General features: G+C 49.4%; 1 protein-coding gene across 3 annotated transcripts in view; it reads left to right on the top strand.

Moving 5' to 3' along the window:
- Positions 1-6,121: 6,121 nt before the first annotated feature.
- The window catches only part of NPRL3 (NPR3 like, GATOR1 complex subunit), a 32,364-nt gene continuing 13,079 nt past the window's right edge, over positions 6,122-25,406 (top strand). Inside the window, exons 1-6 of one of the 3 annotated variants that reach the window (XM_072942265.1) lie at positions 6,122-6,526; positions 9,702-9,771; positions 15,544-15,706; positions 16,967-17,041; positions 21,294-21,447; positions 22,536-22,617. In XM_072942265.1, coding sequence (XP_072798366.1) covers positions 6,409-6,526; positions 9,702-9,771; positions 15,544-15,706; positions 16,967-17,041; positions 21,294-21,447; positions 22,536-22,617 — 662 coding nt within the window. In that variant the 5' untranslated portion in view covers positions 6,122-6,408. Of the gene's footprint in view, positions 6,527-9,701; positions 9,797-15,543; positions 15,707-16,966; positions 17,042-21,293; positions 21,448-22,535; positions 22,618-25,406 lie in introns of those variants that run through there. The other 2 variants (XM_006204218.4, XM_072942266.1) reach the window with 2 other exon arrangements.

The raw sequence follows: 25,406 nt of genomic DNA, 5'->3' as shown, positions 1-25,406 counted from the left end.
TCCACAACTGCCCCTCTCTTCTTAAGTGACAGAATTTCCCTCTTGCAGGGATGTGCCCACCCTCCATTGGCCTCATGCTTGTCGCTCATTTTCCTGGGCAGTGTTGCTCTGCTGACTCTGGGCTCCACTTGTTCACAGAGACTGTGGCTTGCCCCTCTCAGTTCCTTCCTAGATGGACAGGATGAGCCTGGTGCTTCCTGGTCACCTCTTGCTGTCACTTGATGCAGAAGGAAACCCCAGGGCCACCTGCAGGATCTGGGCCTGCAGGAAGGGTGTGTAAAGTTGTTCCCAAGGCCTCAGCTCCTAGAAAGGAGAGAAGTCATCAGGGAGAGAGACAGAGATGGACAGGCAGAGAGACAGATTGGCAGAGGAAACAGAATACAGCAAGTGAGACAGAGAAGGCTGAGGGTCAGGTGGAAGGAAGGTCAGGCAGAGGGAGGGGGTCTGGGGGTCCTGGGTGAGGCTGGAGCTGGTCCTCTGGTTGAAGGTACTAGGTTTGTCCTTGGGGGAAGTACAGAGGGGTCTCAGTGAGGGAAGTTCCTGGGGGAAGCCCTCCAGCTGCAGTGTCTAGGGTCTGTGGCCAGGGGACAGCATAGGAAGCAATGACTGTGGACACCAGGATGCCTTTTCCAGGCTCTCAACACGGGGACGGTCCTCCCCTCCTCTCAGGCCTTAGGGCCTCCCCCTTTCCCCCATCCTTGGCCTCCATAGGAGCCACCTTGTGTCTGAAACCTCCACACCCTTCAGGGCATTGGTGTGGGCAGGGGTCCTTTCCTTTTTACCTTTATTCATTGTGAAATATAGACATATGTCCTAGGAGTGAATTATAATGAGGCCCATACTCAGACCTCAATCCTCCCCAAAGGTACACCCTACCCTGACTTACCTCTTGCTTTTCAATACCTTTTAACACCAAATATGTGTCCTCAGGCACTATGGTTGTTTTTGCCAGTTTTTGCCCCGCAGGTACTTGAAAGAGTCCGGTGGGCCCTCTGTTGTGTCTGTCTTCTGTCACATATGTTGCTGACAGGCCAGCCATGCTGGGGGTGTTCCCTGCCATCCCTGTGTTGTGTTTCTTTGTCGGAAGGGACCACGAGTTCCCCAGTGGACTGGGGATGGACGTTTGGGTTGTTCAGTTCTTGACTATTATGAACAGTGCTGCCGTGAGCATTCTGTGAGGTACTTTCCTGGGAGCGGGGCAGCTGGGTCTAAGCTGTGGGAATTCTCAACTTTAGCATATAATGCGAGATGCTTTCTGGAGCAGCTGGACCAACTCACATGATGTATGAGGGTTCCTCTTGCCCCACAACCTTCCAAACATTTGGTATGGTCGGTCCTGGTCTTAAATCTTAGCTTTTCTGGTGGGTGTGTAGTAGTTTCTCACGTGGTCTTAATTTGTACTTTCCTGACACTGACAAGGTTGCGCCTCCGTTCATATATTTACTGTCCACTTGGGTTTCATATTTATTATTTATTTATTCATTTATTTGCTTAGGATTTCTCATTTCTTGAAGTATCCAGTCATGGCCATTTTTCTACAGTGTTGCCAGAGTTACTGGTTTATAGGGATTTAAAAAGTATTCTGGACATTAGCTTTCTGTCAGTTTCATGTGTCTTATCGCCCCCAGGGTCTGTGGTTTGCCTCTACTTTCTGAATGCTGTTTTTGGTGGAGTAGAAGTAGATAATTTAAATGCAGTCAAATTTAGTGATTAAAAAAAATCTGTTTAAAAATGTCGTACCTTTCTATACACAATATCCAAGAGGTAGAAACAACCCACTTGTCCATCAGTGAATGAATGGATAAACAAACTGTGTTATTTCCACAAAATGAGACTTTATTCAGCCACAAAAATAAAGCACTGCACTTGTTACAACTCGGACGAACTTTGAAAACACTATACCAAGGAAAGAAGCCAGATATGAGAGGCCATATGCTGTGTGAATCTCTTTATATGAATTGTCCAGAACAGGCAAATTCAGGAGACGGAAAGTGGATGAGTGGGTGCTGGGGGCTGTGGGGAGGAGGACAAGGAGCAGTTGCACAGTGGGTACTAGGCTTCCTCTTGGGAGGATGAAAATAATCTGGAACTAGTTCGTGACCATGGTTGCGCCCATTACGAATAAAGGAAATGCCACCGACTGTTCCCTTTAAAGTGGTTAATTTTGCATTATGCAAATTTTACCTAAATTTTTTTTCTTTTAGCTTCTTTTGGAGGGGTATGTAATTAGGTTTATTTATTTATTTTAATGGAAGTACCAGGGATTAAACCCAGGACCTCCTGCATGCTAAGCAGGCACTCTACCACTGAGCTATAACCTCCCCCTTTCAATTTTTGTTTAAAAAGTTGAATACGAGTTGTGTGCCGAGGTGAAGCAAACTTTCCATGCCACCTTTCTAAGGACTTCACTTTCTTGTCCCTTGAGCTGAGCAGCAGTCCCCATTGGACTGACTTTGTGTGTGGTGTCGGGTGAGGCCTGCTGTCTGGCTCTAGCTGACCCATATAGAGCACTTTCTAAAGTTCTGGGCGTGGTGCAGACTGGATACTCTTCATGCTGGGTATGCAACCCTCACAGCTCTGCGAGAGTTTTGCTTTATCATCATTTCATGCTTTAAGATAAGGAAACGGAGTCTTGGAAAGTTTACAAAACATGATCAAAGTGTCAGTGGAGGAGGGAATCAGCCCCTGTGGGGAGAGGAGACTGAGGTTTGAGATGGGCAAGTCTTTTCTGTTTCTGAGCCTGGGTTTCCCACCTGACACAAGAGGGTCCTTCCTGAGCCCATGCAGGACTCAGAGCTTGCTGGTCTCTGGGCTGGATTCCAAGCCTCAGACTTCTTCAGAGCTTGCATAGCTGGAGCTGAGCTCAGAGAGGCCCTGGTCTCCCAGCAGAATGTTGAGACAAAGTTCTACAGACCCTCTCCCAAGAGCAGCCCCTGGGCAGGGTAAGTCACCTTAGGAGTCCTAGTTTCACTGTTTTAACCTCTACCTCACTCATAAGAATCATGTTCTGCTGCCATGTGACCTTGAGACACAGCAGCATGAATTCAGGTGATTAGAGTTACTGTCGTGAGCGAGTGATTCTTCCCGGGCAGAAACACTGCAGTGGCAGTGGTGGGTCTGAGATAGGGCCTGCGAGCCCTGCCTGGCCCTCTGACAGTCTGTCGTGGCTCTATCAGGCCCAGACCGTGTGGTGGGACCGATAAGGCCTGGCCTTCTGCACAGCCTCCTGGCCCTGCCTAGGGGGACCCAGGCTCGGAGGAAGGGTCGAGAGTTTGTTTCCAAGAATCCAGTTACCTCTAAAAAAAGTAGGTTACAAAAGAATTATTTAAATTTTTTTAATGTAAATTTAAAATGAGGTCATAGAGATGTGGGGTGCTGGCAGGGAAGAGCCTGAGGACATGGCCTGCAGTAAGCAGAGGCTGCCCTGGGCACATTGCTGTCCAGGAGACCCTTGTTCCCACTTCTGTTCCTGGTGGGGAGCTTGAGGCCCATGGCAGGGCCAGCCTACCATCATTCCCTCTGGCTGCTGATACATGAGTCCTGATTTCTGTATCAGCCCAATGAGGCAGAGAAACATGGCCACTGAGGTGCTATCGGTGAACGTGGCATGGAATTCAGATCCCTGCTTTCTCCAGTCCTGCCCTAGACAGCCTACACCTGAGCACTGTGGGGGTAGCCCGGGAAGGGATGTATCCAGGACTTCTGTGGCCAGGATCTTGGTGACTACACTTCACCGTTCGTGGATTCCAGTGCTTCATACAATGAAAAGATATTAACCTATAGAGCCTTCTTCTCCTAGCCCAGACACAGCCAGGTTCTGTGGCCATAGGACTATCTAGTAGGGCAGCAGCATGTCCAGGGAAGTCGGAGGAAGGACGCCTGAGCCAGAGTCCTGGTTCTCCCGTCTGGACACCTGCAGATTCCCAGTGACCCTGTGGGGAGGCCCATTACCACAGTGGGCCATTTCCCTTCAACAGTGGGCTACCCCTTCCCTATCCACCCAGCTTCCCAGCCTCACCTCCTGCCCCTCTGCCCTTCTTGTCATTGTAGGGATGCTCCTGGGAACTGCGGGAATACTCAGAAACCTTTTGATGATACATAAAATCAAAATCTACTAGACTGAGAAAAAGTCTTGCAGAATCTGTCACAGAGGGGAACTAACCCTTAGAAAGAAAGAACAAATCAAAGGACAAACAACCCAGAAGGAAACATGAAGGCAGTTCAAAGACACTGGCAAATAATCAAGTGATAGTTCTGTTCCTTAGTAATAATCAGAGAAATGCAACATAAGACATGATTTCCCTTTTTGGAAATTTTGGGAAAAAATAAAGTCAATGCTATGTAGCCCCAGGCAGGGCAGTACTTTCTTGGGTTCTGTTTGAGACGTTTGAAATGCATGTACCCTTCACCTTGGCAGGTCCAACCCACAAATCTGTCCTGCAAAATACATGTTTATGTCAGCTTCAGTGAGGGAGGTTACTTCAGCAGTGAACACTTAGTCCTGCATCCGATGCAATTGAGAAAGATTTGGAGACAGTTTCGCAGTAGAGTGTGCACTACAGTTACCTCCTGGGGAAGACTGGGTGGGGTGGGTGGGTTAATTTTTTTTCACTTTTTAAAAACAGCTGTATTGTGAGATAGAATTTACATACCATAAATTTCATCCATTTAAAGTGTGCAGCTCAGTAGGCTTTAGTATATTCAGAGAGTTATGCAAGTATCACCACAATTAGAACATTTTTGTCAACCCAAAAGAAACCCAATACCCATTAACAGTCACACCCTCCAACTACCGCAGTCCTAGACAACCTAATCTACCTTCTGTCTCCAAGGATTTGCCTATTTTGGCCATTTATATGAATGGAATCATACAACATGTATTTGTTCAAGGTTCACTCATGTATCAGTATTTCTTCCCCTTTTATGACCAAATACTATTTCATTGCATGGATTCTACCATATTTTATTCACCCATTCATCAGCTGAAGGACATTTGGGTTGTTTTCACTTTGGGGCTGTTATGAATAGTGGTGCTTTGACCATGGTACAGGTTTTTGTGTGGACACAGGTTTTTATTCTCTTGGGTCTATACCTAGGAATGGAATTGCTGGGTCACATGGTAACTCCATGTTTAACCTTTTGAGGAACTTCCAGACTGTTTCCAACAGTAGCTGCACCATTTCACATTCCCACCCAGTGTCCACAGATTCCAGTTTCTCCACCTCTTAGCCAACACTTGTTATTTCACTTATCGATTATAGCCATTCTACTGGGTGTGAGGTGGTATCTCTTTTTGGTTTAGATTTGCATTTCTCTAACAAGCAGTGATGTTTAGCATATTTTCACATGCTTACTGGCCACTTGTCTTAATTTCGAGAAGTGTCTGTTCACATCCTTTATCTGCTTTTCAATTGGTTACTTGCCTTTTTCTTGTAGAACTGTAAAAGTTAAAAAAAAATTCTGGATACAATTCCCTTATCAGATAAATGACTTGTAAATATTTTCTCCCATTCGGTGGGTGCTTTTTTCAAAAAACATTTTTATTGGTTTATAATCATTTTACAATGTTGTGTCAAATTCCAGTGTAGAGCACAATTTTTCAGCTATACATGAACATCGTGGGTGCCTTTTTTAACTTTTGGGGTGTTATCCTTTAAAGCGTAAAAGTTTTTGACTTGATGAAGTCCAATTAACTATTTCTTTGGTCGCTTGTGCATTTGATGTCATACTTTAGGAACCACTGCCTAGTCCCAGGTCACGAAGACTCACCCTTGTGTTTTCCCCGTGTTTCAGTGTTAGCTCTTATACTTAGGTCTTTCATCCACTAACGTGATTTCTTCAACCTATTTTACATTTCTAAGTTTGAACTCTCTGCCCAAAGCAACTGTTACTTTTATAACCTAGAAGAGTAAGTTGAACCTAAGGGTTAAACCGACCCCAGTTTCTTATTCACGTTGCTAGTGGTTCTCTTCTCCCTATACGAGGAAGGAGCGGCCACACGCATGCGCGTGAGCATACCGCCGCAGAGACGGCCTCGCGCCTGCGCACTCGGCAGCCTGCGCCTGCGCCAACGCCTTCGGTCCGCGCGCAGGCGTCTTCATAGGTTTGCCGGGCCATAGCTCAGAAGTCTCGCGAGTTTGGCCGGCGCGTTAAGTGGCGCGTAGGTTGGGCGACTGTCGGGTACGCTCCGTCAGCCTGGCTCCGCTCACTGCCCCCCTGTCCCCGACGCGTCTTTCTCAGAGCCTCTCCGCCCCGCCCTGTTCCCTTCGGAACCCCCAATCCATCACCCGTCTCCCTCGGAGCCCCTCTAGCCCCCGGCCCGTCTCCCTCTACGCCCCGCCACCCTCGGCCCATCCTCGGCTCCCCACACCTTCCCTCGCCCCGACCCCTCTCCGGGCCCCTGGCGGGATGGGGGACAACACCAGCCCCATCAGCGTGATTCTGGTGAGCTCGGGGAGCAGGGGCAATAAGCTGCTGTTCAGGTACCCCTTCCAGAGAAGCCAGGAGCACCCGGCGTCCCAGACAAGTAAGTGGGCGCCGGGCGGAGGGCCCCCACCCCCACCCCCACCCCCGGGCGCGCCGGTGGGCTGCTTCCCTCACAGTTGACAGTGAACCCTGTACTTGTTTCTTCTCCGCTTCGTTCAGGCGATGCCTTCTCACTGTAGTGTTTGGAAAGTATAGGAAAGTGGAAAAAAAAAAAAAAAAGAGGAAAATCACTCTTAGTTTCAACATAACAAAGCCACTCTTGTTCACGTTTCATCGGTGTTTCTAGCCTTTTAAAAGCTATATAAGCGCTATATGAATGGATTTAGCTTGTAAAAAGTATGAAATCCACGTATACCTGGAATTTTCTTTGACCACTGCTCCCCAGTTGTGGTCGTCCTCCCCCACTGCAGGGATAACCACCTTCCTATTTTGGTAGTTGTTCCTCCTGTACAGAGACACCAAATATGTATCCATAGAAAAATAGTGTATTGCTTTTGGGATTTTACCCTCACATAGATGCATTTTCTGTAGCTCTTTTTCCCAGTGAACAATCTGCCTTGGAGCACTTTCCAACCAAGTAAACAAATCATCCTCACTCTTTGTTGGTACCAACATGCCGTTTCCTTGTGGTTGGAGATTTAGGTTACTTGCAGCTTTTCACTGTCGTGAATATGCAGTTTGTAGAATTTTAAAAAGCACTTTAAAATTTTTAGTATGGCACAAAGTTTTAAAGATACAAAGGGGTTTAGGTTATGAAAAAGTTATTTCCCATCATTGGCTCCCAGCCACCCACATCCCCTTGTAGGGCCTGATGCAGTTACCATTTTCCTGTGCTCTTTCTGGAACCTTCTGTGTCAATACAAACATACACACACATTATTTTATTTTCTAAGCACAAATATACACTACACACTGTTCTGCCGTATTGTTTTCATTTTCTCTTTACATCTTGGTTATAGATTCAGAGTTATAATCAGAATCATGGGAGCAACACACTATGATTTACTCATCCAATCCTCTGCTACTGAGCATTTAAGTTGATTCCAGTCTAATACCGTGTGAATGTCCTTTATGTATATATTTTCATTCTGCAGAATGTAGGATCATTTCCCAGAAATGAGATGGTTTTATCCAAGGGAAAATGAGCATGTGTATTTTTTTTTTAATTTTTTTTTTTTTGGAGGGGGAGGTAATTAGGTTTATTTATTTATTTCAATGGAGGCACTGGGGATTGAACCTCATGCATGCTAGGCATACACTCTACCAATGAGCCAGACCTTCCCCCTGTGTATTTTTAATAGATTAGATTTTTCTATGTTTTTTCATCAGACAGGTGAAAAATCGTATCTGATAGTAGTTCTGATGTGCATTTGTCTTACGATTGAGGTTGACTGTGTTTTCCTGTTTTCAGAGCCATCTGGATTTCCTTTTTAGTGAGCAACCTATTCATAACCTTTGCCTAATTTCCTCTTAGGTTGTTTGATTTTTTTCCTTACAGGTTTGAAAGAGCTTTTTATATATTTAGGATAAAAATAGACTTTTGTGACAAAGCTTTATACCCTTAGCCAGTTTGCCTCTGAGCCTAGATTTTTGTGGAGTTAAATTTCCAGTCTTTTCCTTTGTGGTTTCTGAGTTTTGTTATACATAGAAAGGCCTCCTGCTCTCCAAGAGTGTTAACAAAAAGAGTCTCTGGTGTTTTCCTGTGGAACATTTATTGTCTTGTTTTTAAACTGTGTTTACTTTGGTGTGAGGTGGAGGCTTCTACCAGGAGCTGGTCTTTTCTGGGCACTTGCTGAGGGTTTCGTGTGCCCCCATTGGCTCCTGGAGCCCTGTGCACCAGGCACTGTGGTGGGTAAGGAGGAGGTGAGAACATGGGTCCCATGGCTGGAGAGGGCTGGTTCAGGAGCCAAAATGACTTTCTCTTCCATATGGCTTCCTAGACCCGACATCATCTGATGGGAGTAATTCACCTCGCTCCTGCTGGTTAGTTCCACTGGCCTCTATCACATACTTAATTCCCATGTTTATCTGAGCTTATTTTTGGCTTTTCTTGCCTCTCCCAAGGCTCTGTCTTTCTGTGTGTGGGCACCACACTGGTGGGTTACTGTGACTTCATACCCCGTTACACCACACAGTCGGATCAGTCCCTCGTCGCTTTTCTTCCGAATCACCCTGGCAGTTCTGCTCACCGTTCCCTGTAAACAGTAGTATTGACTGCATTAGGCCCCTTCCAGGCCATTGGCGGTGTTTTGGAGGCCACATTAAACCTGGTGATTCAGTAGGAAGAAAGGGCATCTTTATGTTGAATCTTCTTGTTCAGGAACAGTCTGTCCCCTTTTCATTCTCAGCTCCCTTGTTAGCATTTTGTTGTCTTCATGGGCCTCTTGCGTCCTGAAGTCTATAAACTTTATTTCTCTGGTAACAGGTTGTGTTTTGTACAGGAGGATGTTGGTATATGGAAGTTTAAAAATTCGTTCTTTTACCTATGCTTTTTGCAACCTAGTTGCCATCATACACTAGTGATGAGGGTGTGTGTGTGTGTTTATATATAACCCCCCCTTTTTTTTTAACTTAGTAGCCAAAGCATTTCCCATGTTATCACAACTTACTGGAAACCATAATTTAAAAAAATTTTTGTTATAAAAACAAGTAATATGAAATTTGCATTTTAACCATTTTAAGTGTACAATTTGGTGGCTTTAATTACATTCACTATAATTAATTTGCTATATTGTGCACCCATCACCACTGTCTATTTTCAAAATTTTTCATTGCCTCAAACTGAAACTTGTACACATTAAGCAATAACTCCCAGTTTCCCCTGCCCTCAGCCTCTGGTAAGTGCTAATCTACTTTCTGTTTCTGTGCCTGTTGTAAATACTGCATATAAGTGCAATGTTTGTCCTTTTGTGTCTGGTTTCTTAGCGTGATGTTTTCAAGTTTATCCACATTGTACTATCCACAACATCATCCCTCTTAATGGCTGAATAATAATTCCATTGTGTGCATATACCACAGTTTAGAAATCATCACTATTTTTTTTAAACTGAGGTACTGGGGATCGAACCCAGGGCCTTCTGCATGCTAAACACGTGCTCTAGCACTGAGCTGTACCCTCTCCACCAGAAACCGTCACTTTTAGTGTTTCTGCAATCATCCTGTATGTGGATGGATCCTGTTTTCTTAGCTTTTCTCCCCCTTTTGCCTTCTCTCAGGTAAGCCTCGTAGCAGATACGCTGTCAACAGCACCGGAGACCACGCAGAGGACCAGGACGGCGACTCCAAGTACGGGCTCTGCAGTCACGCCAGGGCAGGCACAGCCCCACCTCCTGTTGACCCAGCTGTTTTCTCCCCTGAGAAACCCCGTGTTCTTTGTTTCCATTTGTGGGTGTTTCAGGTAGCACAAAGCTGGGGGGATGTTGCCAGCCTCTGGCTTGCTGCGTCATTCGGTCCCATGTTTCAGCTGTGGGCTGTGTGGTGGGTAATGCAGGTTGGAGACCAGGTGAGGCCAGAAACATGGAGGACAGCAGACCCAGTGCTGTTCTCAGACCTTATTCCTCATGCGCGTGCCCAGAGGTCAAATGTAGGTACTTGGGTGCCGCGCAGCCTGTCCGGGTGGTGGTGTGGACCAAGAGCCAGAGCTGTTCTGACCCTTGATCTTCTCGGCCCAGGTGAAAGGCAGGTCCTCGCCTTCCTGTGTGTGCTTCCCGCTTCTCTCTGAGAAGTGCTATCAGGATGGCCACCACCAGGAATGGCCACCTCGGCCTTCCTATGTTCATTTTAAAGCTTAGTGAATGGTAACATAGGCCCAGACGAAGGAGGAAAGATTGTAAATTGCCTGTTCTGGGTCCCCCTGAACACAGCGGAGGCCTGTGTGAGGTTATGGATGTGGCCCTACTTTCCATGGGAGCAGAGTCGAGGCCCCTACCCTGGGTCTGGCTGTGCAGTGTGTTAGTGCAGCTCCCCTCAGCCCTAATGTGGCACCATGTTGAACGTTGTGTGGTTTTTATCCTTTTTGTAAGGATGTCAGGGGCCTCTGGCATGACCAGTAACTATCTTTGAGGGGAATGGGTTTTGGCAGAGGGCCCGGCAGGAGAGGGCAGGGGTGTGGGGGGCTTCGGGCATCCCGTGGATCATTCTGTTCAACACAGAGCCCTGTGGATGTCTGGTCCTTGAAAGTTGGCAATATTGAGAAAACTCTTATTTGTTCCTGACCCAGTGAGCGTGTTCTGTCCTCCACCTGTGTCTCAGGCAGTTTAGAGCAGGGCCGGCCACCTGCCTGCCTCCTTTTTGGTTTTGAGGCTTGGGCTGCTGAAGACTTGGGAAGAACTCTTGGAAGAGTCCTGTGGAGGCCGGCGACACCAGTTCCTGCAGTTCCAGAGGCTTATGATGAAGTGACTGTGAAGGTGATTTCTAGGGAGTTCATTCAGTGCTGAGCGCAGTGAAGGAAAGAAACTGTGGGAGGGATTGAGACCTTCCGGGTCTCTTGGGGTCACAGATTGGCTTGTTCCCCAAGGAGAGCTGGGTCTCCTCAGACTCTTGTTCAACTTAAGAATGACTCTACTGGTGATTTTAGCACATTGTGGCCCTGAGGATCCCACTCCCCACCATACACTGCAGAGGTGCAGGGTGATACCGCGAGCTGGCCCGGCCCAGACGTCTTCCTGGAGCAGTGCTGTTCCTCTTGCTTGTCTGTCATTCTCAAAGGTGCCTTTTCTTCTGGAACCAGTGGATGTTCCTGCTTGTCAGTTTGCCAGATTGAAGCCACATTGAGAGGCCAGGTAGATGACCTCTGAGCTTAGTGGTGGCCCCTCAGAGCAGTGAGGATGCAGACCTGTGCTGCTTGGCATTAGAGCCACTGGCCGGTGTGGCCTTTAAATTGAATGGGACTGAAATGGAATAAAATTAGAAATTGAGTTCCTCAGTTGCAGCAGCCACATTTCAGGTGCTCAGTGACCACATGTAACCAGTTGCTCCTGTGGTGAATGCTACAGATTTAGAATCTTTCTATCACATAGAAAGATATTTTGGAGGCACTGGCTTAGAGAGCAGGCTAGTTTTATGAGGTGAATCTTCACAGTGATGTGTTTCAGGGTATGAGAGTCGACTGCCACATTTTTTTAAATCCTTTTCTAAAATTCAGTAGGGAGAGAAGAAAATGGATAATTGTCCATTTCCTCTGAGACTTGAAAGTCAAGTTTAGAAAAGGTGCTGCGTTCCTTTTGGGAGCTTGGCCTTGCAGGAGTCGTGACTGAGATGCTCAGTGGCGTCATGCGGTTTTGATAAGCAAGGCCTTTACCTGTGGGGACCACATTTGATCTTGTTGGCACAGTTTCAGTAGAAGATCGATACTTGTGTGCAGGCGTTCATCTAGTACGTGTGGTGCTGGGCTCTGACCCAGGTCTTCCATCCTCACTCTGGCTTCTGGAAACTGACTCATTCTTGCCCAGCCAGTGTCCAAACATGAAGATTTGAGCTTTAGTGAGAAGACTATGTGGTGAGTCTTAACACTTGGGGAATGTTTGGTAAGTGGCTTAGCCTTGACCTTAGCAGTTAAGGCCGAATGATGGTACTTCTGCCAGACCTTAGTGCTGTGTTAATAAAATGACTTTTAGAATCAGTGTATTTTTGTTTGGTCTTGATGGTTCTGTTCCTATCTCAGTGAGCCTGAGCTCCAGTCAATGGGTGGTTGGCTGCAGGGCAAGACCACGACTTCTGCTCCCTCCTGTGTCTTTCTTGGTATGGTGCTGAGCTCCTGAGTCCCTCAGTGTTGGAGAAGGACTAGCGAGGCACACAGGCTCTGGCTCCAAGCTCACTGCCCCAGTTCCCCTAGAGTTCCCAGGCTTACCCCAACCCTTGCCCTTTCTCCACTGGAGTTAGTTAGCTGTTTCATGTCACCTGAGAGCCAGGATAGGTTGGCTGGCACTGGGGGCTTCTGGGACCAGGACCAGGTATGCACCCAAATCCCCTCCTCCAGTCAAGTGCAGCACCCCAGGAAGGTGGTAAGCAGGCAGGACCAGGGTTGCTGCTGCCCCACCAAGAGAGACTCTTGATCATTGCTCCTTGCCTTCATTTCTCAGAGGGCTTTGGTGGGGGTCTCTCCCAAGGGCTGGGTGTTCAGTGTGATGCTTGGGCTTAGGTGCTGTTGTGTGAGCCCATCGGAGGCAAAGACCCTCCCTGAGGTTTATATGGCACTTCTTCAGGGGGCAAGGATATGGCGAGACCCTTCTGTCCTCAGGGCTTCCCTCCTGGATGCTGCAGGTGCCCAGTGCATCTGTGAGCCTCTAGAATTAGGCGAGGGTGGGAGGGAGCGGGATATGAGCAGAGTCGAACTCCCTTCTGTGCTGTCCCTCCCCCTCTTTTTTTAGCTAAACCAGCCCCATTCCTAAGTGTCTCAGTGGGAATGGAAGGTCTTGGCTTGTTTTCCAGCCAGGCTGGTTCATCTTCCTAAACGTGTTCTTTTTTTAAATCTCTAAGTTATTCCAGGATTGTTAGTTGTTGTAACAGCTATTTTATTGTGTATTTACCAAGCCTTTCACCATTAAAACAAGGGAAAAGGATTTTTGTAAATTTTGGAAACAACAAACAAATGTTGTCACTTGTTTTTGTTTCAGTTTGCTATTTATAGCAGTGATGTCCCCAACAGCAAATCTCATGGTATAACTCTGTGTCTTTGTGTGTGTTGTGTCAGCAGATACTAAAGTATAAAGCCACTCAAGTGTTTTTTTTTTTATCATAACTATGTAATACTAAGCTCTGGTGAGTGAATTTCTGTGTGGGCCAGACTTGCTCAGACAATGCAAAGTGGCAGTGGGCCCTCCCCGAGTGGCCACTTAGGGCAGTGTGGCTCTTACCTTGAACAGTGCAGGGCGTTCTGGTTGGCCCTCACAGACCCTGACCTCTCTGGACTCAAGTAGGGAAGCACTTTTTATTGGGCTCTTGGACGGGTGCCTTTGGATTTGGACATTTATAGACATGAACTTGGCCACAGCTGCGGGCCTCTGAATCTCAGGACCCATCCCCTAGCCCACTTAGGTTCCTGGACTGGTGGCCAAGGGCCAGGCTCAGGCCCATCAGAGCAGAGGTTTTTAGTGGAGATTTTGGGATATCACAGGGAAAAGTGAACTCTCTTGGGTGGTGGGAGGTTGTTTTTCTCTCTGTTATCTTTATGTCCCTGAGTCACTGGGTGGCAGAGTAGAGTGCTGTTTGTTACAACAGGATGGTGACTGTGGGCACTGGACCAGTTGCTGGGGCAGCAGCCTGTGTTAGGGCTCCATCACCCTGGGCCCTCCCTCCCCATCACTGTGCCCTCAGACAGGATTGCAGGGCAGAGTGAGCCACTGAGAGTTTTCAAAGAAAGCATACAACGCTTCTGGTCTGAGACACTGGAATCTTCCATCTCTGATTTAATCACTCTGGAGAGCAGTATTCCAGGGAAGGAGAAACGCACCATGGGAGGCCAGGGGCTCAGGCTGCGGGCCTCACATTTCCCAGAATGTCTCTGATGACATCAGTGTGGGAAGGTGTGGCTGCAGTCCTGACTGTGTGAGAGGCAAGGCAGCCCACTCTGACCAAACCCTTTGTGTGGGGCCACAGGGCGATCTTGTACATCTAGAGGACCATGTTGGTCCTGAAGGAAGGCTGGACACCAGCGTGACCCCCATCCTGGGCCTTAGCAGATCTTAGCAGATCCCTGCCTGCTGGTGGGGGGAGGCTTAGGAAGTGCCACCTCTGCTTGTCTATATTTTATTTTGTCTTGTGTTGGTTGAGTGTGCCTCGGCTCCTGCTGCAGGGGCTCCAGGTCCCTCCTGCATTGGGTATGAGCCCTGCCATGTGCCAGAAGCCCAGAGTGCATGGCTCCTTCCTAGATCCCTTTATCCCAAGGCTTGTGCTGTCTCAGAGTTGACTTGAAGATTGGCAGCAGACCTTCCCTTTTCTCCGGAAGATGGAGGTTCTGGAGCTTGCCTGCCTTCCCCCAGAGTGAGGTTCTCCTGAGAGAAGTGTCTGGTGTGGTGCCTGATTCACCAAAGCCCCTCAGGAAGGCCCAGGACTCATCCTGAGTGTTTGTCCCCCACAGCCTTTTCAGAACTGTTGGAGTCTCCCTGACCAGGGGCAGAGTATGGCCCTGGGGGAGCTGGAACCCCCTGCCCAGCTCAGTGTGCCCTCCAACCTGGATGTTGGAAATGCTTCCCCAGGTGGAGAAATGAGCACAGGACTTGTCTGCCTTCTGGCTCCAGATTAGACTGGGTGCATCAGTGTTTCTGGAGTGGACCCGCACCCCCCGCCCCAGCCTGGGCTCTGAGATAAGAGTGACTGCACTCTCCTCCCTGTGGTGACTCTCTTATCCAGATCCTCATGGGCAGGAAGGAGATGTGAATGTGCAGATGCACCTGGAAGAGGGGTGACCCGGCAGTTTTAGAGGGATCATATCCAAATCTGCTCTTACACACACCCCGGCCATTCCTCCTCCTCCGTGGTGTCCAGTCCTGTGCATCCCTATGTCCACATCAGTCAGTGGATCTTCAATCTTGTGCATCTTAGAAGTTTATTCCCTAATAAATACTGGAAGGTTTAAGTGTTCAGGATGAGGGAGAGACGGGGCAGCCATGCTGTGAGGGGAGTCATTAGTGCTGTCCCCTCGGCCTTCATACAGTCCTGAGGGGTGGGGGTCCTGGGCCAGTTGGGAGAGGCTGCCATGCCTGTAAGCCTTAACGAGGGCCCCTGGGGCAGTGCAGCTCCAGCTGCTGTTCCTCTTCTCGAAGCAAACTGCACCTCACTCCTTCCTGCGTTTCCTGGAGCATGCCCAGAACTGACAGCGTATCCCATCGGAGCTGCTCATGCCTTTCACCTTGCAATTCTGGTGGTTCTGTGTCCCTGCTTGCGGTGTCCCTGCTTGCGGGGATTGCTTCAGAGGGGCGGCTGATGAAAGCTTCCAGGTCAGCGGTGGGGGCAGAGCCCCCTCCCATACAGCTGCTGTGTGCTGAGACCCCCTCACCCTCAAGGTCAGCGATGGCACTTGGTTAACTTACTTCTATTCTCCATTTTTTTAATTTGAAGGTTTTCAGATGTCATTCTGGCGACAATCTTGGCAACCAAGTCTGAAATGTGTGGCCAGAAGTTCGAACTGAAGATTGATAACGTGCGTTTTGTTGGGCACCCAACGCTGCTGCAGCACGCTCTGGGGCAGGTATGGCCCTCCCAGAGCTGGGGCTCACCCCAGGTGGGCACACGGGCTCTGGGGAAGGCAGCCCCCTGCAGCAGACCCCATCCGGCACTTGCCCAGCCACACATCCTCATAGGCCCGTAGGGTCCAGCAGAGGAGGAGGTGGGCATCCTCACCCTGGGGTCTCAGGCTCTGCCCTTAGCGTGGGCTGTTTGCAGTCTGCATTTCTACTGACTGTGGCCTTCCCTTTTACATAGAGGATGCCAGTTTTGATGGGGGAGGCCGGGAGAATGAGTTCAGCAGAGTTTATCAGAGTAATGTAAGCATTTCTTCTCACCTATTAAATGATACCATAGTCAATATTATTACTAACTTAGCTCTTCCTGTTGTGCTAAACCTGCTATATGCATTCTCTGGTAAAGTCTGAATACGGTTACCCAAGGGAATTTGCCAGTCCTTTGAATACAAGTGGAATCAGCGACAGCGTCACTTAGGTTCTGAAGGATTTTGATGTGACAGCGTAAGATTTAACTCCACTTATCTGATTCAGAAATGGCGTGAGAGTCTGTGATATGTTCCTCAGATCCTCCTCATGGCTCAGCCCGTATGTACGAGGAGCTTCTGAGACAGCTGGAGATGCCCGGAGAGGGGCCATGGCTGGGTACCCAGCCATGTGGTAGCAGCCTCTCTGCTCAGACAAGGCTCAGCCCTACTGATGGCCTGTGGGTAGTGGGGGAGCTTTAGCAGCCTGCTGACAGTCTTCACCTGCAGAACCTCCTGGAGGGACAAGGGTGGTGATAGGTCTTGTGGGGGTGGTCTAGGGGGAGTGGGCCCAAGACTCCTGTGCCCCCTGGTGGCAACATTTGCAGGCAGCTTGGTGTTTCAGGCCTGGGCTGGCTGGCAGTCCTGTGTGTCTGCTGGGTGGGAGCAGAGGTGGCCTGGAAGGACTTAGGTGGACGCAAGGTGGCGGGGGGGGGAAGGGAGGGTCTGGGCAGGAAGCATTCATCCACGTGAGCCCCTCTCCATCCCTTCTCCTTTGGGCATCTCGCTCAGCTCACTCTAGGTGACCTGAGCAGTCTGGTCACTTCGGGTCATAGCTCTGACCTTCCTACTCTTTTCTCCACTGTGACTGTCCATGCCACCAGCATTTCCCTATACAGAGGCGCTGGCCATTTCTCAAAGACGCTTGGGCTGGGCTCTCTGTTTCTCTGGTTCTGCTGTATTCTGGAACATTTTCCCCACCTGAAGTAGAATAGCTCTATGTTGCTTTTCTTGGGCCATGGTGACTCATTCATTAGAACTGTGCCTCTTTCTCAGGTCTCCAAGACAGACCCGTCTCCAAAGAGGGAAGCTCCCACCATGATTCTTTTCAATGTGGTGTTTGCACTTAGGGTGAGTGTGAAATGGTTGAAGGGCATGGGCAGATCAGGGAGGAGGGCCTGGGAGGAGGAGTGGGAGGAGGGGGAAGGGTAGCAGCTCATTTCCTGGGACTGTGTCTTAGACTCAGATCTCAGACCACTGTGGGCACGGCTCTAGCCCCTCCTGGGGCACTGACCCCTCCTGGGGCTCTGAAAGAATCTACCCTCATTGTTTCCCTCTTTTTTTAAAAAAAAATAAAATATGCATAGCATAAAATTTATCATTTTAACCATTTTAGAGTGATATTTTGGTGGCCTCTGGTACCAATGCTGTGTAACCATCACAACTATCTAGTTTTCACTGCCCCAGAAGGAGACTAGTTACTCACCATTCTCTCCCCTCCCTCAGCCCCTGGAAACTACCAGTCTGCTTTCTCTTTCCATGAATTTACTTATTCTGCATATTTCATATAAATAGGGTCCTATAATATGTGACCTTTGGTGTTTGGCTTCTCACTTAACATGATTTTGAGATTCATCCATGTTGTAATGTGTATCAGTACTTGATTCCTTTTTATGGCCCAGTCATATTCCGTTGTACAGATAGAGCACACTTGGTTTATCCATTCGTCTGTTGGTAGACTTTTGGCTATTAAGGACAATGATGTTAAGGACATTTGTGTATAGTGTTGTGTGGACACGTGTTTTCACTTCCCTTGGGTGGACACCTAGGAGTGGAGTTGCTGGATCACGGGGAAACTCTGTGTTTAACCTTTGGGCGAACCAGCAGGCTGCTCCATAGCAGCTGCACCATCTCCCATCTGTGTCTCCCCTGCTTTGCATGAGGCTTCCAGTTTCTCCACATCCTTGCCAGCACTTGTTATGTTCTGTTGTTTTATAATTAAGCCTAATTGTTTTCTTAAAACAGTTCTCAGCCCTTTCTGCAGTTGTGTTTTTACTAGGTACAGGAAATTTCTTTTCAGTAAAGCTGTCAAAATACAAGGAATCCAAAAAACATAAAAAGCACCCCTGGGTAAGGACTGGCTTATCTTGTGGAGGGACTTTGAAATTAAGGAAACTTACATTCAGTGCTGTTAGATAGCAGCATTCCTCAGAAGCGCCCCACTATCAGTTTTCACCACAGGATCCAGTAGACCTTTCTGGCTGGGCACACGTAATCTGCGTGACGGCTTTTGTACAGAAGTGTCAGCGAGGAAGTGACAGGTCTCGGTGATGAGGAACTGTGTGCTCTGGAACCTTCGGGATGGCAGAAGTGAGCCCGGGCAGGAAGGGAACCGGTGGCATCAGATGCTGGGCTCCGTCTCAGTGCTTTTTCCCACCCAGGCTGTTTTGGTGTGGAGATGTTCTCTCTTGAACGGTTCAGAATTAAAATAACGTGAGGGAAAAGCTCCTAAATGGGGCTTTCTCCATTCTGCATGGAGCTTCATTTTTAAAACTGCCCCCCTTTTTGGTAAATAAAGAGCTGTGAGTAAAAAGAGAATGATCTGTTCATGGTGGCTGTCCCTGGGCTGAGGAGCCCAGAGGAGAGGTTTGCTTTCTGCTCAGTGCACTTTTACAGTGTCTGCATTTTCATGGAATCCTTTCATTGCTCACATCATCACACAATCCAGATACCCACACAGAGGACTTAGTTAGGAACACACAAGCCAAAACCATGACCAGCACTGTCCCTTCTGTCAGCGCTGACAGCCCCTGTGGGATGGGCTGAGAGCAGCAGGCCCTTGTCTCTGGGGAGCTCTGTGTGAGAGCAGCATGTCTGACATCCTTGGACAGGACAATCAAGGAGACAGGCAGATATTAAAGTTGTACAAAGATTTTTATACTAAGAAGTAGGCTGGAAATAATCCTGGTACCTGGTGGTTGGGGAACAATTGGACAAGGTGGTGGTCATTATATCCTGGCATTTCCTGTGGCCATTAAAAGATGAGAAGTAGGGGTGCGGCTGGAACCAGGAGGAGCCACTTTGAAGCAGTAGACTTCAGATCACACAGGCCATATGTCAGGCAGGGGAGAGATTTTAAATAACGTAAAGGGTGGAGAAGTTTTTTATTCTTCTTTTCAGTAGTCATGTAAAAATGTACACTGTTTTTACTTTGAAATGCCTTAAACACACCCCACCAATGACAGTAGATTGCTAGCCCTTGTGCACTGTCTCTGAGGTCCCACACCTGCCACCTTTGCACCCTGGCTCCATCTGCTCCCAACCTCGTTGCTCCAGTATTTCAAGTCTCAGACCTCATGTCTGTTCACTCCTGCACACTTCAGAAGGGATCTCTGTAGAAGTGTGGACATTTATTTTATATCACACCTGACAAAACTTACCATAAATTGGCATCTAGCACCTGGCCCACTGAAGTTCCCCATGTGCCACAGCGCTTTTCCAGTTGGCCTGTCTGAACCGGCATGAGGCCCAACTCACACGAGCTTGACGGGTTGTGTCTCAGGCCCTGCCTTCTGGGATGCTGTCCTCCTCTGTCCCATGGAGTGGTCCACGGTCTGACCCATCTCAGTGTGCAGTCAGACTTGCTCCATGTCCCTGTGTTTCCTGCAAACTGGGTTTGAGCTCTGGAGGCCTGACTGTATTTGGGGACGAGTGTTAAGGGGTGAGAAGGTCTCACAGGTGATGCCCTGCACTTCATGCTGCTTCACATCCTGTGCAGGGAGAGTGGGGTGTTTCTCAGAGCTTCCACTCAGGGCTGGTACATCCTAGATGGTCACTTTCTCAGCGTGACCACATGTAGCCCAGGTTCTGTGGGCACCCTGAGCGGTGCCTGTCCTGTGCAGCCACTTGGGACACCTGGGCAGCCTTGGTCAGTGCAGGTCGTCTGGCTTGGCCTTGCTTGTCCAGGACTGTGAGCGAGTGGGCCCGGGTGTCTTACTTGGGACACAGTCATGCCCCAGCCACTCAGACCTCTGATAGAGGGCCAGGCTCTCTGGAGTGACTGGATTACCGCTTCAAGGGAATAATCACATCACAGATCATTCTCCTCCCTCTGCTTTGCTGGTGAGAGGACTTTTACAAAGATTCTTCTAAAATCCAAAACTGGAAAAATTTTGTTTTGAGGCCATTGTATATACCCTGTAACCCAGACCCTCCAGTCCTGTGACCTTCTGGGGGCACTGTTGAGAACCTCTCCTTGGTGTGTAGGGGCAGGGCTACTGCCCATTATGGGCATGGCATGGAGTCAGCGCTCAGGCCTCTCCCCAGCACAGGTGTGCTTCCAGGTGTGAGTTCTGCCTGTGAACGTGAGATCTGCTGGGTGTTTAGAATGTGTCTTCAGCTCCAGGTGATGCAGGTGTTCTGAGTCAAGGTCAGGTTTTGGCCCAGAGGTCTGGCTGTGGACAGTCTGTGGGCTGGGCCCTGCCTGCCAGATAAGCAGGAGGGGAGGCAGCACCCGGGGTTCTAATCTGCACCACCCGTCCCTCCTCCCACCTGCACCAGCAGGGTGACTCAGCGTCCCTGTGGCCTGCTGGAGTGCTGAGTCATGGTGGGCCGGTTATCTGCCTCTGCTCCACCCTTGCCCTGGGTGGATGCACCAGCCCAGCCTGCCTGTGGCCCCTGATAGGTCCCAGAGTCAGCAGAGGGGTGCAGAGGGAGCTTGGCCGGGGGCTGGGGGTGGGTGGTGGTGCCTGGAGCCTGTTGGCTTCTGTTAGCCATGGTCACTTCTGCTCGAAGAGCTTCTGATCCTGAGGACAGAAGGTCCTTATTGAACAGTCTATCTGATGCTTCTGTTTCTCACACCATGTGTCCCTGTTTTAATGTGGGCTGTGTGGCCCAGTTCTCAGTTTTGTCCACCAACACTCAGCAGTGCACTGGTGACTGCAGACACTGCCAGGGGCCTTGCTCTGAGTGAGCTCTGTCCTAAGCACTTGACTAATAATTGGTGAGGGAGATGCCACTGTTATCCTCGCTCAGCTGGGACCTGTGACCCAGGGTCAAGCAGCAGGCGAGTAGTGGCCACTGGGCTGCCCCTACCAGGCCCTGAGTAGATGCCTTCCTGGCTGGCCCTGGCATGGCGCTCCGAGCACGGGGGCGTTTCTCTGCCTGTTCAGAATACCTGTGTTCTCCCTCCTTCCCCATGGGGTCCCACGGAGCCCTCTGTGCTGCTGTCCAGGCAGCCGTTCCCAAGGTTGGATGTGACAGGCTAGCATTTCTGGGGACTGGTGACAGTGGTGGCTCCTGGAGGGGCCTGGGGAAGAGGAGGGAGAGGGAGTCTTCCACGGTTCAAGTTGCTGTGTGTGCCCCCTGCGTGCATCTCCCACAGGCCAATGCTGACCCGTCAGTGATAAACTGTTTGCACAACCTCTCCCGACGCATCGCCACCGTGCTGCAGCACGAGGAGCGCCGCTGCCAGTACCTCACGCGGGAGGCCAAGCTGATCCTCGCGCTGCAGGATGAGGTGTCCACCATGGCTGATGGTGAGTGCGGGCCAAGGCACTGGGAGGTTGAACCATCTTCATGCTCCCACAGGACACAGCTGAAGACCCATGTTCCGGAACTGATGTTCCCGCAGTAGTTTCCCAACCCAAGTCGTCCTGCCTCCACAGACCGCTGCACGATGGCTCCGGCCCTGGGGCTGCTGGATGTTTCCCTGGGGCAGGAGGGCATGCAGAGGGGCCAGTGGGAAGATCAAGGAGGTGGGCTGTTTCCAGTTGTTTGCTTTCAGCTAAATTGAGGGGAGACCTAATTGAGCTATTGACCAACCAATTATTAAAGATAATTTTTGTTGATCACACTATAAACACGTCAGAGCACAGAGGGACCCCCTCCCCATAACAGACTCTCCGCCTCTGTCTTCTCAGGTCAGCACCTCTAATGAAAGAGAAAACTAGGAACAGGTCTGAGGTGAACCAGTCTAATGTTACCAATAAGTAAAAGCAGTGATCACAACACGTGAACTAACCCAATCTGCATTTTCAGTAAAAATTTGCTTTTGATGTTTGACACTCAGTTGTCAAAATGTGGACTATATTTCTGTTTTGGCCATTGATGTGCTAATTAATAACAATCTAGAAGTTTTGTTTTTTTAAAACATTCTCTTTTATGTTGGTGACTTTTTCACAGGAAATTTTTAAAAGTTCAGTTTAAGTCTGTATTTTTTTTTGTTTAGATAATTTATTAGAAAAGATGAATGAAAGACTCTGTATCATAGAAGTAAACTGCATTAGCATCAGTGTGCGAGGGAAGGAGTGGGTGAGGTACTTGGTCCTGAGGCAGAAGTGGGTCTGTTGCCTGTGGGAGGAGCTTCAGGGTGGCTGGTGAAATGGTTTGTCCTTGCGGTGCCTGTGGCTCCAGGGTCAGGTGGGCCCAGTAGTGATAGATGAGTACAAATATTCTACACAGAGATGGTCCAGCTGATCAGTGGGAAAGGTCCTGATGTTTGGTTTAAAGTCACTTAAAATTTTTTTTTAAGTTAAACTTGTTTTTAAAGGTGTTTTCCCTTCCAGACTCTGCAAGCTTCCTTGCTGTGCAGGTTCTGAATCTTTCTGTGTTACAACTCTTACAGCAAATGATGGTCCTCAGTCCCCATTCCACCACATCCTGCCCAAGTGCAAGCTGGCCAGGGACCTCAAGGAGGCTTACGACAGGTGAGACAGGTGTACCTCCTCCTACTGGGCCTCAGTCCTGGGTCTCGCTACCTGAGTGCTGTTGGCCAGTGGGACTCCCCTTACTGGGTGATGTGTTCCTGTTGTGCCCTGAGGTTGGGGAGAGGACGGGGACCTGCCAGCCCCTTGCTGAGTGGTGTGTGCCTGGCTGGGGTTGTCACCTTTGGGCCTCTCTTTAACCAGAAAAGGAACCTGTGTAAAGTTATACACGGGAGCCTGAAAGTGCTTCTGAAGCCTGCATTGCAAGGGGAGGTGAGTGTGAGGTCGTGCCCTGTCCCAAGTCCACCTTCATTCAGCTTGTGTCACTGTCACCACTTCACCCTTGAGCAAACTGAGGCTCAGGGTGAAGCTGGGGTTGGCCCTGCTCCCCCTGCTCTGGGATCTTGGGGGTTTGGGGACCTGAGCGTGTGAGGACAGTGGGCGTTAGAGACAAGTGGGCACCTCATGGTCCTGTTTGTATTAGTGGCTCAGCACCAACTCTAAACTTGGACAAGCAGAGCACGTCTTTTCTTTTTAAGAGTTGTCCGTGTAGCTCTGACCATTGCTCCCTGGGTACATGGCAGGGATAGGGTTGGGGGCTGTGGCCCAAGTGACAGCCGGCCTGGCCCTCTGCCCTTCCTTGCACCTGGCCTGGGGATTCACTAGGGGCCATTCACGGCTGAGGGGACCTTGCAACACTAGGCACATAGCTGGACAGACGTTGCACAGGTGAGCAGGTGCAGGCCTCTTTCGTCCGCTCTTTCTTTTCCACATTCTCTCGCCTCCCCTGCCCCGGCCTTCTCAGGGCTTCACTCTGTCCGTCCAGGTGGACCTGCACTCCCTGCTGGAGAGGGGCCTGATCTGAGAGCTATGGACGTGATGGGTTTTCCAGATCCTTTCCTTTTTTTATGTTAGTATCTTCTCTGATTTCACCAATCATGAGTTTATAATAGACTATTAGGAAATGTAGAAAAGTATAAAGGAAATAAAATCATCTATAATCCCACAGCCAGTGATAATCACTATGACGCTTTGGTAATTTTCCTTTTTCTCTTTTTTTTTTAAAAACTCGTGCTTTTGGAAAGGTCACCTGTCCTTCGAGTCTGAAAGTCAATGCGTCAAGTTTCTTCCCGCTGCACCCCTACCGGGTTCCCTTCCTGGAGGCGGGATGCGTGTGCCAGGCAGCCACGTACCATGTGTCACCTTCACAAGCTGAAGGTCCGTGTGGGCAGACCTGGCTGGCTTTCTCCCTTTCACAGTGGGGACACACTGCCTGCATGATTTGCCCTTACTCCCTCAGTTTAGCATGCAGCTTAGACTTCTGTCTGTACTGGGAAGGGAGAACAGACTTCTTTTACGTGCTCCACGGTTGGCCTGCCCCTCCCTGGGGCATCAGTTGGCTCCAGCTCTTGCTACTGTAAGACATGCTGCTCAACCACACACGTGTCATTTTGTGTGAGTGCCCGTACACGTGTGAGATAAATTCCTAGAAGTGGAGTCCTGGGCTTAGTAGGGAAAATGTGCTTGTGATGTCGGTACGTTTCCCTCTGTAGCTCAGTCTGCACTCCCCTCAGCAGCAATGAGTTCTGCCCACACTCTGCGAGCTTTCAGGTTTTACCCACTGCAGTGGGTGGACAGTCAGTGCAGCTTTATCTGAATGCAGTTGTGCGTATCCTCACATGCATCCGTGAGCGCTCTGCTCAGACCCCTCACCGGTTCTCTGTTGGGAGGGTTAGGTGCCTCTGTGTAGGGGGAGAGCTGTGCTTTGTGATACACGGTATAGTCAGGGATTCCAGGTCTTCATCTTGGTGACCCCTGGGTATTAGACGACCTCCAGAGCAATGTGAAACATCCTTTGTTGTGTGGTTGTCTTGGCTTGTGGTCCCTCCTACTCTGGAGAACTCTCAGTGAAGCCTTGACTATTAACCCAGTACAGACTTGTAGCCTGACCCTGTCTTTTTATCCCATGTGATCACGTTGACGTTCTTCTGTAGTAAGAGAATTGCTGCCCTCAGGTCTTGGGTTGACTGGTATCAGAAATCCTTTCCTTGGGAATTGTTGCTTTTTTTCTGCTTGGGAATTTGATGCCTCAACTCAGACTACAGGCACCATTCAGGCCACCTTGGAGCTAAAATAAAAAGCAAACCAGGACCAGATTCTATGATTCTGAGTAAAGAATGAACTGTGATTTCTTAGGTTTAAATTGTGTTGGAAAGTTGGAGAGAATGAGACCCTGGAGAGTTTACTTCCTTCATTATCTGCTGGGCCTGCAGCCGCCCAGAGCTTGGGACCGCCCAGTGCTCTCTCATGGCACCAGTTTCAAGGACAGGAATCAGAGTTCTTGGCAAAAACAGCTTCCAGGGTCCACCATTCAGCACTTAGCTTCCTGCCAAAGCCCAAGTGTTCTGCTGTGTCAGTTTCCTCCAGGCGATCCCCCACCTCTCCCTTCCTATTCCTAGTCCCCACTCTGACTGGTCCTGGGTCCTGGGTTCCAGGTCTCGCTCCAGGGAAGCCACCGATGCTTCTCCAGCAGGAGTCCCAGGGGCAGCAGTGTCCTTCCTATACCTTGTCCCAGCCTAGCAGCAACGACTCTGAGACTGCCCGGGAGCCCTGGTCTGTGGCCTTGCCTCTGACCCATGAGGTCCACGTTGGCCTCGAGGGTCTGGCCTGACCCTCTTCTGAGTGGGCTGCACCTTGGAGCTAAGCAGGGAGCTGAGTTGACATTACTGATAAAGTGCAATAGAACACGGAGCTGCTTCCTTGTGGTGGAGACGTACTGACAGGTCCCTGGG

This window comes from Vicugna pacos, chromosome 18 (assembly GCF_048564905.1).
Source record: "Vicugna pacos chromosome 18, VicPac4, whole genome shotgun sequence".
In the NCBI taxonomy this organism is placed as follows: Eukaryota; Metazoa; Chordata; class Mammalia; order Artiodactyla; family Camelidae; genus Vicugna; species Vicugna pacos.
The sequence above is the reverse complement of the archived record's forward strand: the minus strand, read 5'-3'. Positions and strand labels throughout refer to the sequence as shown.